Below are 15,726 nucleotides of genomic sequence, written 5' to 3'. Positions count from 1 at the left end.
CTCTGAGCCTCCTCTTCTCCAGGCTGAACAAGCCCAGCTCCTTCAGCCGCTCCTCGTAGGACTTGTTCTCCAGGCCCCTCACCAGCTTCGTCACCCTTCTCTGGAATTAACACAGATACTATCTGCTATCCAGATGTTTATTTTAATAAGTATGAAGGAGTACTATATATCTTTGGAACTTTCCAATGGGTTTTAAATTAAGTGAAAATACAGTAAGGGAAGAAAACATAAGTACAGCAGGAACACTTAAACCTTCAAATTGAAAATGACCACTAGATAATTCAAGTGGGCATTATAGAAGATGCTATATTTTAGTTTCTCTAGAAAAGACAGCTCTCTGTAGATCACTAAGCTAAAAACACCAGTAGCACTGTGGTAACCATTGGAGAGCTGACCAGAGGGAATTTGGTCAGATATGGCTTTCAAGGTTAACAATAAATATACTTAGTTAAAATAAATGTACATACCAGTATGTCACATTGCTGAACCACATACTTGAGCTGATATTCATATCCATGATTTATGACCATTTTTGATTAGCTTGATATGCTTCTAATTATAAAAATACTTCCCTTTTTCTTCTGCCCCTTGGAACACTAAAACAGCCATTTAAAATCCCTTTCTAATATAACATTACAGAAATATATGTTACAGAAATATTTGTTATCATTTCTCAAATAATAGGCACAAAATTATGATTCTCAGACCTCAGGAATCTGGATTGGATTAAACATTTTATTAACATACTGGAATTTAAATTGCCCTTATATAAAATGAATTCACAGTTATAGTTACCAATACATTTCTGCATCAACAGAAATGTGAAAGACTACATATGTATATATGGATTTATATATATTTATATATATATATTTATAGATTCCATTTTAATGTAATGTTACATTCTGAATTATACCAATAAAAGAGTTATTATGTAGAGAGTTATTCATCATATAGCAAACGCTGCAGTATCATAACATACTTTCAGATTTTAGAACAAATCTTCAGGCAGAGTCACAAGCAATATTAATCCTGTTTTTTGTCTATTTTCAAGGAACTCCATAATTTCTCCATGTCTTCTGTTGCCTCACCATAGAGAGGATTTAGAAAAGAGGTAGCATTCACACCTTCATTAAATGGATACTAAAAGTAAAAACAGAACAAAATTTAAAGAAACAACTAATTCAATTCATTAGTTAGAGCATAAAAATGGCTGTAGATTTCCAAGTGTCAAAGTAATACAGTAAGTTCAAATAAATCAATAAAATCTCTTAACATTCTAGACCAGATTTTCAGCTGACAAAAGATAGCATAGCTCCACCAAAAATCATCATCAACCATTTACACCTGACTAAATAACTTAACCTTCTTCTGCATCTGTTCCCACTTTGTTTTATTTGTCTGCAGAGCTCCTTCTCCAACATATAGTATTGTTTTGGGAAAATCCATGTACAGTAATGTAACCAAAGTAGGTCACTAATTTTGTTACATGGTATTGTAATTTAAAGGAGAAACAATGTAGACATATATCTCTTGAAAGATACTTCAGTTCATTAAGAGTTCTAAGTTCTTGGCTGAGGAACATATCAGGAAAAAAAATATAATATGAACTCTTCAGGCAAGGACTTTAATTGTTTTAAATATTTTATTCAGCATCTGTCTTACTGGAAATTTTTGAACTACTGTATGACATAACAAGCAGCTACATTAAACAGTACTGATGAAATTTCTATCTTGAGGACCTTGGTGGCCATTACAGCCCTGGTCATCTTTCTCAGAGTTCCAGAGGTGTGAATACAATGAACAACAGTATACCTTTAACTTGAAGTGATTTCTTTCTATTACCTCTACTATAGCATTTTATTTAATAGCCCAACACATATCCTACTTTAGAAGAGAAATATATTATTACATACCTCATGCCATGGAGAAACACTGATCTGAACAGTGGGTGAGGTGGTGTACCCGGGAGACTGTAAAAAGACACAACTGTTTCAGAATATTTTTATTCAGCTGCAAGTGATATTCAGGAAATATCATTACATGTGGTTGTCAAAGTAACACACCCTGTGAATGCAGAAGTGCAAACAGTAGTGTAGACAAGCGTGTCAACACTAGGTTTGCATGGTTTAAATGTTCAGAAAAAGTACAGTGAGAATTGTTCTTTCTTTATGAAATAGAGATGCCCACAAATGCTTAACTTGTGGGTATTCAGTCTGAGATAAGAGTTGTTGCTCATGTTTTATAGTATCTTTTGATTGGTGATACGTCATTTGGATGTAAGGTTCGTCAGTCTCAGGCAAAACTCCTGACATAACTCCTGTTTTCTCCTTTAAAGGAAGAATTAGTGAAAACACATATATTCACAGCCTTAAGGAAAACAGGAAAATCTGCTACAGCATTGGGCTTCAATCACAGTGCCTGGAGCTGTCTTCTATGAAAATCTCTCTCCAGATATTGTGCTTCTGTTTTTTGAGCTTGCTATTAAATGAAGCATGTCAGGAATCTATTTTAACTAAACAAATGTCCTGATACATTGGACATTATTGTGATGGGAACATTTCCAACGTGGAGCTCTCACAAATTCAAACCTATAAGTGAATTAACTTGATCTAATCTCTCTAAAATCATGTGTAAAACTTTTATAAAAAGTAAATGAGATGTCATAATTAATCCTGTTCAAAACTGTGGTGGAATCTTATATTATTGACTGTGGAAAGGACAAGGAAATTTTATTTTTCTATCTCTAACCAAACCTAATTATTTCAATGCTAATAATATCAAACTGAAGATGTTTTAAATTTTATTTGGTTCCTAGTAAATCCAAGGTCTGTATTATTTTCAACAATAAATAGCAGACAGCTACATTTTAAGTCAATTATATTTCTCTTGTTAAATGTAAAACATAAAGTTTAGCTACCACTCTAATGTGATAGTTAAATCTAGCCTTGAAATATTTTACTGCACTATGTTCACTTTTAGACATATATTTTGTTTGCAAACTTCTTTATTACTACAGAAGTCTCTTAATGATGATAACCAAATGGCATGAAGGAGAAACATGGTCAAAGATCAGATAGTGTGTAGACTTGTTTGTTTAGTTTCAAGATTAATTTTATAGTGATGTGTAGTGGTTTTACGTGGCAAGGTTTTGGTAGCAGGGGGTCATAGGGGTGGTTTCTGTGAGAAAGATCTAGAAGACGCCCCATGTTTGGGAAGGGCCCCATTGTTTTCCAGATCTGAGCCAATAAGCGATGTTGTTTTGCGCCTCTGTGAGAGCATATTTAAGACAGGGAAAAAACGCTGCGCCACACAGCAGCCGGGAGAGTCAAGGGAGTGAGAAACAGCCTTGCAGGTGCCAAGGTCAGTGTAGAAGGAGGGGGAGAGGTGCTCCAGGCGCCGGAGCAGAAGTCCCCTGCGGCCTGTGGTGAGGACCATGGTGAAGCAGGATGTTCCCCTGCAGCCCATGGAGTACCATGGTGGAGCAGGGTTCCACGCTGCAGCCCGTGGAGGAGACCACGGTGGAGCAGGTGGCCCTGCACTGATGGAGGCTGCCGCCTGTGGAAGACCCCTGCCGGAGCAGATTCCGGGCCGGACCTGTAGCCCGTGGAGAGGAGACCACACAGGAGCAGGTGATCTGGCAGGAGCTGCTGCCCGTAGGGGAGCCAGGTTGGAGCAGTTTTCTCTTGAGGGATGGACCCCGTGGTACGGACCCATATCTGGAGCAGTTCTGGAAGAGCTGCTGCCTGTGGGAAGCCCACGCCGGATCAGTTCGTCAAGGACTGCATCCCGTGGGTGGGACCCCACAGCACAGGGGACGAGAGTGACCGAGAAGGAGCGGCAGAGAAGAAGTGCTGTAGACTGACCATAACCCCCATTCCCCTGTTCCCCTGCGCCGCTCGGGGGGAGGAGGTGGAAGAGGGTGGATGGGGGGGGAGGTGCTTTTGGTTTCTTTCCTTTGTTTCTCACTTCTCTAGCTTGTTAGTAATGAGCAATAAATCTTACTATCTGTCTTCTTATGCTGAGTCTGGTTTGCCCGTTACACTAATTATTGCGTGATTTTCTCGTCCTTATCTCAATCCTTGAGCCCTTTTCACATATTTTCTCCCCATTCCTCTTTGAGGAGGGGGAGTGAGAGAGCGGCTGTGGTGGAGCTCGGCTGCCCACTCGAGCGGAACCACGACATAATGGAAACAGTAATGCACATTTTATTAAACTTATGTGAGTGTGCAAAGACAATTTGAGTGATGAATTGTGTAAATTGTGTATTATGTTTGTAGCATTGTTTTATTTTATTTTATTTTGTTTTGTTTTGTTTTGTTTTATTTCATTTCATTTCATTTTTTTTTCCAGAAGCAAAACATGGACATAAGTCCCAGTGAGCTTTTCTTTGATATGTTTAGCTAAATACTTAATGTAAAACCTCTTTTTTTTTTTTTTTTTTTTTTTTTCAGATTCAATAGCCCACAGCCAGTATTTGTTTAAAACATGTTCACAGAACTGAATCGATTTCAAATCTGCCTCTGTACTGAAAATGTACTGGAACTGATCCGAGTGATGCAACAGTTTAGTCTTCTTTTATTAAATAGCATTTAGTGAGGAATTACACAGTTTGTTTTAATGGGAAACCTATTTGATGTTAACAACCTCATATTTTTCTGAATGTATAGGAACAGCTATTGCTGCTTACCTTTGCTTTCCCAGGTGAATTAAGGTCTTCATACAATGGGTTGGCAAACGAAGTATTAGTCGGTTCCTCTAGTTTCCTTGAAAAGTCAAGAAAAACAACAGCAACAAAACACAATATCACACAGGTTGTCAAAGAACCAAATAATTTCATGATGAAAAAGCCTTTTTAAAAAAAAAAAAAAAAAAAAAAAAGATGGCTAAATATATTCCCAATTGAGCTCTACTGAAATTAATGAAAATAAACCAATGTTCTGTATAAGTGTGATACATTAAAATAATTATTTTTCATTTGCTTCTGTTAAAAAATATAAAACTATTAAATATTCATTAAATGCAAGTACCGCTATACATTAGACAAAACAAGATATTAGCTAAAAAATTGCATTGCTATAATGTGTATGAACTTTTAAAATTTATTCATGAAAACTTACATTTTAGGCCATTTAAATAATCAGAAAGTTCTAAAGTTATAAGAGTTCTTCATATTTTTGCTGGAAAGTCAGGAATATTTTAAGAATCACTGAAGTTATTGGAATACCGAGGATTTATGATCGGATGCAATGCCATAAGCAATTTATAATAGACAAATAGGAGAAATTGTACTAATTATGGGTCTCCTGTTCATTACCTCAGCTGGAAGGTTTTTGTTTGTTTGTTTGTTTGTTTGTTTTTATCATGAAAGACGTGGCTACTGATTCTGCAAAAGCAATGTCTATTTGGGGATAGCACTTTCTACCTAGATCTTTTTTTTTTTTTCCCATATGGTTGACTTCAGAAGAGCTCCGTTTAGCTTTTTGGTATTTTTTTTCCCTAATGCTTTTATGATTAAGAGCATATGCATTGCTTTGTGTATACAGAAAGCTGTATTTGTATTTGCTTTAAGCATTATCTCCCTATTGACTGTTAGACGGGCTCTGAAAGGCAGCAGTGAAGGGACAAGAGCAGCCACCGAGATATGGCTGATGGAGTGGTTGGGAAGGGAAGCTGTTGTTCCTCAGTGAGAGCTGGGGGCGAGACACACCACTTGATTTCTTTTGCAAAAAAATTGAAACCAGAATGGATGCTTAGAACAATGACACAGGTAGGCTACAAAAAAATATTCCCTTATGAGTTAAATCAGTGCAAGAAAGGCTAACAAAGATATGTCTCCTCAAATTCTTTCACTGGACTATCAGAAAGCAATTCCTTCTAATATTAGTTTCATTATTCAGTTTGATTACCTGTCATGACAATGAGAAGAACTGAAAATTTCAACCTGTTGATTTGTTCGTGTGGTCTTAATCATAACCTTAATTATTCATGGTATTCTGATGCTTTTAGTTAGTTCAGTGAATCTATAATATGTTGGATTATTTATATGCATCTTAAGTGTATATTTGCATACTAATCCTCCTGAATAAAGCCCATAAAAATTAAACAGAATAGATTTTTACTCCAAAATCACACTATGTTTGACAAAACCTGAGGCCAAAAGAAAACCAAGATAAGAAGTTTTCAAGAAACGACTTTGCTTGTAAACTAGTGCCCAAAGGGCCAGATTTGCATGCCTTAATTCTGGTGTCTCATTTAGACATCAAAAACCAACTGTATGGGATAACAGCTTGATAAGGAATTAAATACTTAGGTTCTGCTTATAGTCAGCGGAGGCACTTCCAAAGGACGAGTCACACAATTCACAGTGGGAACCACCTTTAAAGTGCTGGTAGGAAGTGATATGAATAGGGATGGCTCTAATTCTCTTTCATTCCCTACTCCCCCATTGACCTTACACAACCTGTGCAAGGAATATATATATTACATATTTGAGCAAGAACACACTGAGTACTTAGGTGTATCCTGATGGAAAGGAGACTGAACACACGTCTCCAGGTTCCTCTGCAAATCCATTAACCAGCAGGGTGTTGCACAAAACTGTGGGCACAAACAAACAAACAAACAAACAAACAAAAACACCAAAAAAGCATTGACTGTTTTCTTCAACAAATTCTCTCTCCTTGCTGTATTTAGAACTGAAAATAGTGATCCTGCCTGTGTGTATGAGGTTTTCTTAAGCATAACAATTCAAACTTGCTCAGAGTGTCCAGCATGTTTCAGATGTCCCTTCACTTTGGGTCTGAATCACAAAAGAGCTTATGTAGTTGGGCACCTAATCTGAGGGGACCACGGGAATTTTATGTGCATAATACGGGCATTGTTTGAATTTACACAACCCAGATTCAGATGAAGTGGAGAGTAAGCTTTGTTAATTGCTATCCTGTTCTTAGGATTTTTTTTTTTCTTTTCAAAACAGTATTTTGGATGTCACTTTAAGTGTATTACCTTGCATATTACATATAGACTATACATATATGCATATATATCCCGTATTCAAAGGTATTTATACAAACATATGTATGGATGCAGTCTGTTTGTGAATGTAGCAAAAAATTATTTTAAAGTCTACACCAATAATTATCCTTAAAAATTTCTGAAATCTTTTGGATGACTTAAAAGACCTCAAAGAATATACAAATGAAAATTTAGTCACATGTTTACACAAATGTTATAATCCATCAACTGGATGAGGTGGTAATTGCCTGAAGAAGAACGTGCTTAGTAAGTGAGATGATGCACATATTTTACATGCTGTATGTACATCCCTAGAAATGCAACACATAATATTTTTTGTTAATTAGAAACACGAAGCTTTCCTTATTAGAGTAAAGCTGTGTAATGCTCACTCCACTACTCTGTCTCCAATATAGTTACTGCTGAGGAAAGCAAAAAAGTGCAGTATTACTCAGTAGGATAAGTATTGCCATCTGGTCATCAGTTTACATCCTAATTTTAAATTGCCTGATTGGGCAGCTGAACTAAATGTATTATAGTAGCTTGAGTTAAGCTCATTCTTGCAGTGCTTGCTGTGACTTGTTATAACTGAAATATTACCCTCATTGGAAATATTAACCTCATTGCTACAGTAAGTATATACAGTATACATACAGTATATGCCCATCACGAAGTCATGGTGGGAAAAAAGTTACATATGTGTTACCACTCTACAATAAGGGCAAAGGTAACCCATCACTCACAAAAACAATGAGTCAGAATAAATTTGAAATGTTGATAAATGTCATTTATGTAGAAAAGCCATAAATGCCAAGTTCAGGAAATTGTAACACATAGAGAATGAGAATAATTAGTGTTAAAAAGCCAAGCATATGATGTTTTAGGAAAGGAGAAAAAAAAAAAAAGACAAAAAAAGACTCAAACATGGGTGTTTGAGTTCCAGAGGGAGGTGGGTTTTCTAACATAACCATAAATACCACAATAGGAAAGGAGAAGATTAATCATCTTGGAATGCACAGCAGGTCACGTGGGGCATAGCTTTGCTAAAGTCATCTGTATTCCTTAGTAACAAAAAATACTGTCTTGTTATGTAGGGTTTTCCATACAACCCTGATGGGAGAAAATTATATACTCCACAAAATACCTTCAAGAGTAGAAAGGGACTGTTGAGTAACATCATGATTTCTCAAATCAAAGTATCTAGAAAACCAAAGCATCTAGATTTGATTGATTTGGATGTAGCAAATCAGAATTCTTCACTTTTCCATGTACCTCTCGAAGAAAAATCAAGTATTTCTCTTTGTCAGTGCACAATTTTGTAGGTAATATATAACACAGAAGAATGTTTATTCTCAGGTTTATAACAACAAAATTCTAGTGAACCAAAGTCACAGAATCATCCAGGTTGGAAGAGACCTCCAAGATCACCGAGTCCAACCTCTGACCTACACTAACAAGTCCTTCACTAAACCATATCACTAAGCTCTAAGAGTCTATTACAATTAAAATACAAATTAAAATAATCCCTTAAAATAATCCTTTATACTGGTTTCAAAGCTTCTGTTCTAAATAGTAACAATAACTCAATATCTCAATTTCCAAAGCATTTATAAAACTTTTTAAACTAAATGTACATTTGCAACAGTAAACTACGTTTTGCATATCCCACAGAAGAAATGGGAGACAAGATACAAGGAGGGAAGACACTCCAAAAGCTTAATTTGGAATCACTCTAAAAGTCACTTGGTTGCTTGATTAGGTTATTAATATCCTGCCTGGGCTTCCTAGGTCTGTATCTTTTACATTTTTGGTCACTTAGGAAACTGTATATGTATATGTATATGTATATGTATATGTATATGTATATGTATATGTGCTTGTATATATATATGTGTGTGTGTGTGTGTGTATATATATATATGTATGTATGTATATGTATATGTGTATATATATATAGTCCTTTGTATCTTGGTGACACTGAAGGCCCCAGACCAACCAATTTGTTCTATTCTTTCAGCATGTGATCTTCATTTTCTTTGCTTTCTTTCCTATGTGTGATGGCCATGAAATTTCAGAAAAACTCTGAATAACAGCAGAAAGAACTGAATATCTCTTGTTGTAGCACTGTTTTTTATGCTTCAGGAAAAAAAAAAATCTACGGAAGGAATGGATTAGGATAGAAAAACTAGACTAATAAAATAACAAATATGTCTTTTTTTTTTTTTTTCTTCACAACTACGTCTTTTTCTCTTATTCCACACAAAGAATATCTGTCTCCCTCCTAGTTCACAAGTGGAAAACAACTGAAGTAAATGTTGAAATAATTATCTTATAATCTGTTTATCACTTTGAGACATAGGAACAGAAGTATAGCAGCAACCCCCTCTAGCAGTCTTTCAGATGTCCCTTGAGAACCTTCCCTGGAATACACTATCTATTCCACCACACCAAACTTCCACATGGCTGCAAAGCTTGCTCAGACTAAAGAAAGCAGACTATAAGGACTATAAAACTGGCCTTCAAGTATATAACAAGATTTTTGCAGGGAGGAGGGGAATGTTCATTTGTACATCTCCATGGCAAAAGGACATGAAGTATTGAACTTAAATTGCAGAAAGACATTTTAGCAGTTAGAAAAACTTTTTAAGTTTCTATCTGTAGTACCAAGATTGCCTGAGGAGGCCATCAAATCCATGTTGCTAGAGGTCTTTAAATGACATATTTGAGTCCCTCTGTAACAGGATGAAGGATGACATTTGTGTGTCCTACTTCCCCATGATTTTCTGTCATTCTAAAATACTTTCTCCAAAGTGCTGTTTTTCACTCTCTTGCCTGTGTGAGACAATATAGTATGAGTATTCTTTGGAAAAAATTGTGTTCCATGCTCATTTTGACATTATGCACGTTAGTGCATTAGCATTGCAGCTGATGGCACAGATCAATAATAGGAAGAAACAAGCTGAAAGGATCCAAAGACATTGACTGCATTGGAGCCAATCACAAAGAAACACAGCTTAGCTGGATAGAAGGCATTTGAGTTTCTTTGTGTGTGTGTGTGTGTGTGTGTGTGTTTTGTTCTTGAAAGTAAAATGAAGCATGAGAAGGCAGCTGCAATAAATAAAAGCCAAAGTGAAGTTTTGTTTCTATTCGGTCAATAGAGACAGATGCCACTGAAGGAGTGAAGTAACTGGCAGCCTTCCCTTCTAACCTAGAACACGTCATCTCTGGAGCATGTACAGGAATGTGAGAAACATAAGCTTCCTCCAATTTGGGTATTCTATACAAAAGTTTCACATATCCCCAGCTGGGATCTGGGAAGTTGCTTGCATATCTGAATGCCACTGTGGTAATGAAATCCACTGCTGCCAAGCCATGTGGCAGGCTGCTTTCGTCTATTAGTAAATAAACTTATGTGATGACTTCCAGTAACTCCCACTCAGGCACTGAAGATTTTAAAGCCTGCAGATCAGAGATGAAATTATTGCTAAAGAGAGTGAACATACTTTCTGGGTTGGAGAGAGGGGATAAGGCACTAACACTCCTTCCAGTGAAGAAAAGAAGGATGTAATGTAACTGTCAGGTTCTCACCACTGCTAGCAACACTTTCTAAGGCCGCAGGTGACTAAGGAGTCACCTGCCTATCCCTTCTGCTTGTTAGCTGGTTTGCTAGTGAAAAACAAATTAGTTCTGTTGGACTCTAAAACTTTTCCTCTAGCTCTTGTGCACACTCTTGTGCCATTTTCTTTGAGCTACAGATGGATCTGCAATCCATTTAAAAATGTTCTAAGAGCTAGCACACATTAGTGTGCTTCTTTGAGGAGCAGCTACAAATGCCTGCACATGTGATTCTATAGCAGGAAGGAACAAAGGAGACTCTTACAGAAGTTATTAAAAAATAGCCAGCAAAAGAATTTATCAAAAATCAGTAAACTTTTGCTCAAGTTTGCAAAAGCTTCATTGTGAAAAAGTGGCCAAGCAGGCAACCTTATGTATGGAGTATGTATGGAGTATGGAGTTCCTCTAATGCCTAACGTCTTTAAGAAGACAACATGACCTAGGAAGTCTAAGAGTGGACATAAACCTTTGAAACAAAAGTGAGTTGTAGGAAAGCATCGTGTGCATAATTTAATGCCTCAAGTTCATCAAATTGCCTTTAAAAAAATGAGGAGAAAAATCTCATGCCTCTGTGTGGTGCTGTCACATTGTACATTTTCCAGCCTTATGCGAACACAAGTCACTTCTTATTCTAAAGCTTTATCTTAAAGTTCCAAACACTGGCTACATTTTGGCTAGTCACTGCTGATTGCTGATTAAGTAGTTAAGGAATAACTTGCATTAATTTACTGCTATGCTTCCAGCTATGATTTTTATATACAAAATCATGCTAGTTACTAGGTAGTTGAAGATGGAGAGACCATCTGGATGAGTTTATGTTCTCAAATTCAAAGTTTCAGATATAATTGTTTTCACAAATCCACAATTTCAATCAAATTATCATTCAGTAGTTAGACTAGTTCTTGATGAAGACTATAAAATGCATTTTAACTAACATTTTAAGTCAACCATAATTAAAAACAATGAACATATAAATTTAGATTCTGTACCATGGGTTAAAATCTCCATCATTATAATTTACCGTTTTGGCAGCTCCAGTGAAAACAATCAAAACCAGAATGAGCTCTTCTGTGTAAACAATCTAACCTGATTCTCTTCATTTCAGAGCTTTTTCCTTAGTGCAATAGTGAGAAGATACTTGTTCAACTCTGTTTAACTTCATATCTAACAAGAGTCTAAAATGTTTAGTATGTTGCAACATGGTACCTTTTCATGTACAAAAGCAAACAAACAAACTCGAATCCCCACCTCTCTAGGTGTTTTTGTTTGTTTGTTTGTTTGTTTTAGGGCGTATATAATTACAAGAAAGAAAAAAAAAAATTCCCTGAATAGAGATATGAAGGTGGAAGTAGAAGACACTGCAGTAAACCTTGACAAACATTCATGAAAGCAAATCATAAAAGAAGGTGTTTAGAGCACAAGAAAAGTAGCTTAAGAAAAATAATATGATTAATAAAACAAACAAGTTTTATTTGCAAAAATATTAATTGAAATTACAATAAAATAAAATAAAATCAAACAGCTCTTGTAATACACCTTATCTTGCACTTGTGAGGTGCTTTTCCATATGTGTACTTTATCAGGTTGTGTAAATGGAAATGAATTAATTCTTAAAGCCTCTGTGAAGTAAGATAAGGCAATGCTATTATTCCCACTTAACAGAAGGTGAAGCAGACATAAAGAAAGTAGGTGAAGCTATGCACTCAATTAACAGTAGCACAACCACTAAAAGTTCTTGCTTCCCCATTTTCCTTCTGTGTTTATAGACAACTATCTGTCAAGGGTAATGTGCAGTGTTAGGAAAGGTGTCAGCAGCAATAACATCATTATAGGAGTCTGTACAGTTGAGTAGATCATTTGGGAGATAACATCCCCAAAGAAAGGAAGATTTATAGCAAAGAAGAGGCTTAAGGAAAAGAGACATATTTGAAGATGAATTCTGGAGAAAAAAATGTGGGGTGAGAGAAATCTAACACGAAAATGCAAAAAGCAATTCACTACAGGAATTCCTGAAATGGAAGACACTGTTAGGTACCCGCTGATGGAAAAGGATCTAGCAGAATACATAAAGAGATAGGCAGAGAGAGAAATACAAATGCTATAGGAAAATAAAAAATAGGAAAAAAAAATCTTATCTTAGGAAGATGAGAGAAACTAGCACTTATCAGAGTGCTAAGAGAAAAGGGATCTGTGAAATAATGAACCGTCAGTAAGGGGTATGTCTTAAATAAACTGGAATCAAATAACTGGATACAGAGAGATTCCTTTACCAGTACTACCAGTAATGTTATCCAAAGCACTTTAAATAAATTTTGAAATAAAACAACACCAATTTTGTTGTTTTTTTGCTGTTGTTGTTGTTTTATTCAGTAAAGATGATCTCTATGCAGTGGGCTGTCAGAATATAATGACTAATTAGTACTTGCTGTTTGCACAGTACTAATAGCAAGCATAATACTAGATGGAAGAAACATGTATTTGGGAAGAAAAATTGCCATCTAGAGCTCTCCTTCACCATGAGTAAGACCAGTACTTGGACCACAGGCCAAGAGTCTGTACTGGAGTGGTGCTAGTGAAAGACTAGACAATGAGTGTGAGATGAAGAGGTAGAGGAAGTGGGTGGAAGGAACAGATAACATGTCATTGGTGAGGCACATCTAAAGAACCACTGATTAAGAGGCCTAATACAAAATTAAACAGAAAACCAGATTGTGAGTGTCTGTAGGAAGTAAAGGAGAGGAAACAAACACAATGATTTGTGGATAAGGTCACATGATTCTGCAGTTTATCAGCTTGTATTTTTCCAATTTATCAGAGACTTTTATACAAAACACTAGTCTTTTAAAGTGGAGAAAAAAAAACTAACACTTATTCCATCCAGTTATGACAGGTAAAGGGAGAGTTCTCATATGTCTGGAAGTGTTGAAATATTTAGGGCAAAACTGTTCCTTTAAGGCAAAACCGTTCCTTTAGGGTAAAAATGTTCCCCCAGGGAAAATTCTTAACAGTAGCTTCAGGAAGAGCTGTTAACCTGCCTTTAAAAAACTAATTTAGCCCCAGAGATTTCAAGAAACCACAAATACATCAATTTTTTTATATTTAAATGCCATGTACAAAAATCAGGACTACTGCTCTTAGGATGGATTAATTTTATAATTTAAGAATAATTATATAAATTTTAATCAAACTAATCTAAAAGTCAAGCTATAACTCATTGTCTCCAGTCCGGGTTCCACTAAGATCAAAACTAGGTTGTTGCAAAATTAGGTTTTATTTTTAGTGTTGCATATGTAGGCACACAGACCATGGGGATATTTAAAAGTTGAAACCAAAGAGACTGGGCAGTTAGCCATTGTTTTATGCCACATTTGTGTCTGCTTTACACAAAATAAAAGTTTCACTTACATTTCAGGCTCTTTCTTCTTCCATAGGAAACACAAGGCAGCAGCTGCAATTTTAATCAGCAAGAAACTGATACACAACCCAATCCAAATATCTGCAAAAATCAGAGCAATCAAAGGCGGTAATAAGAAAAAGGAAACACTTGAAGGGTGAATAGAAAGATATTTCTTTTTTCCAGACCCACCTTTTCGAAGGAGACTTGAAATTGGAGGTTGAAGAGGCTTAGCACTTATGTGACAACGGTTTCCTTTCCATTCTTTTCCACATCTGTGAATAAAACAAAAATTTCTGAAAAAGTGAGAAGCAAGGATCATAAGCTGTGATGAGCAAAGAAGAAATAAAAATCCTTCAAGCTTTTCTGCCAGTGACCAAAGCTCAATCGGGAGTCACAAAGACTTATAGAATGAAATTTAAGTTAGAGATACATGAAACAGAGAATCCTCCCCACACAAAACAAAACAAACAAAAACAAAACATAAACCCATCAAAATTCAAAGACTAGAATTGTCTTCCTTACCCATGTTGACATAGTATAGTTATCCTCACAGTAAAATAAATCTGACTCATTTCACTTCCCATTTCCCTACTTTCCCTCATGTGAGGGTTAAATACATTTCTGAACTGGGGATCTGGGACCCTAATATAGAGAAAGATACACAATTAGAGATGAGAAAGTTTTCTCTCCCCATCTGTCTCTTTTTTTTGTTTTTCTATTTCATTGTAAAAACGATATCCCTTCAACAAATGTCTCTTCAAAACCTAAATACTCAATTTGAGCTAACAACTGTAACCATGTCAAATTATAGTAAATTTGCTGTTTAATTCAAATGCAATCTTAATTTGAAGGAACCAAAATACAAACTGACATGAGCTTTATAGTTCTTGCATAACAGTTAATTACAGTGCCCAAGTGTGTATCATTTCTCTCTTTATTTGTTTTAGCTTTGGGCTAGTAGCTTTTATTTTGTCCTTCACTACCGGGGTAAAGAGAACCGGGTCTCGTCTGCCTCTGGTGGGATGTGGCCATTTGGATTGCTCCACACAGTTCTTCTGGGTACTCGAAGGAATCACAAATTGCACTAGGTACCTATACGTACACACCCCAAATCAAGATTAGTGTGAAGGGTACTTTACACTGTAAAGGTTCTTTATATTGTAGAGGTATAGCTGTGTATTGACAACTAAATTTCAGGCATCACATTTAATGATCTCAATCCCACTGTGACTGTCTCACTGGGTTAACTTCTATCAGCTTTTCAATTATCTGAGTGACTGGTGGTTTAAGAACTCCAAATTTTATTTTATTTTTTTTTTTAAGAAAGAAGTGACAGCAGTAATCCAGTTTCAGTCCTACTGATGTTGCATGAATAGGAAAATAATTTCACTTCTCATGTCTTCTTTTTACGCTTTCACAAGCAATTAATTTGGGGGAATTTTACACTGAGCAGCTTTCTCACTGTAATATCAACATTTTTTTCATAGTCACCAATTTTTATGATGTGACTTTATAATTGTGATTTGCTCTCCTACCCTTATATGTATAATATGAAATTTCTTATATACACAATTCAATCTTTAAATTAATGTTGTTTTATCTGAAAACATGAGAAAGAATGCTGAGCTGATTTTCATGGGTTAGTACATGTTATTGTCTATGTGCTGTATCCTAGCAGCTGCACTCTAGGTTAACAG

At 35.9% G+C, this 15,726-nt stretch overlaps 1 protein-coding gene across 1 annotated transcript in view; it reads right to left on the bottom strand.

Moving 5' to 3' along the window:
* Positions 1-715: 715 nt before the first annotated feature.
* Positions 716-15,726, bottom strand: part of MALRD1 (MAM and LDL receptor class A domain containing 1) — a 258,192-nt gene continuing 243,181 nt past the window's right edge. Inside the window, exons 37-41 of the mRNA XM_038174819.2 lie at positions 14,219-14,301; positions 14,038-14,128; positions 4,691-4,766; positions 1,917-1,973; positions 716-1,143 (exon numbers count right to left, since the gene is read on the bottom strand). Of these exons, the coding sequence (XP_038030747.2) occupies positions 1,027-1,143; positions 1,917-1,973; positions 4,691-4,766; positions 14,038-14,128; positions 14,219-14,301 (424 nt within the window). The 3' untranslated portion in view covers positions 716-1,026. The remainder of the gene's footprint in view (positions 1,144-1,916; positions 1,974-4,690; positions 4,767-14,037; positions 14,129-14,218; positions 14,302-15,726) is intronic.

This window comes from Anas platyrhynchos, chromosome 2 (genome assembly GCF_047663525.1).
Source record: "Anas platyrhynchos isolate ZD024472 breed Pekin duck chromosome 2, IASCAAS_PekinDuck_T2T, whole genome shotgun sequence".
Classification (NCBI taxonomy): domain Eukaryota; kingdom Metazoa; phylum Chordata; class Aves; order Anseriformes; family Anatidae; genus Anas; species Anas platyrhynchos.
Note: the sequence above shows the minus strand (reverse complement) of the source record. Positions and strands in the feature narration are given on the sequence as shown.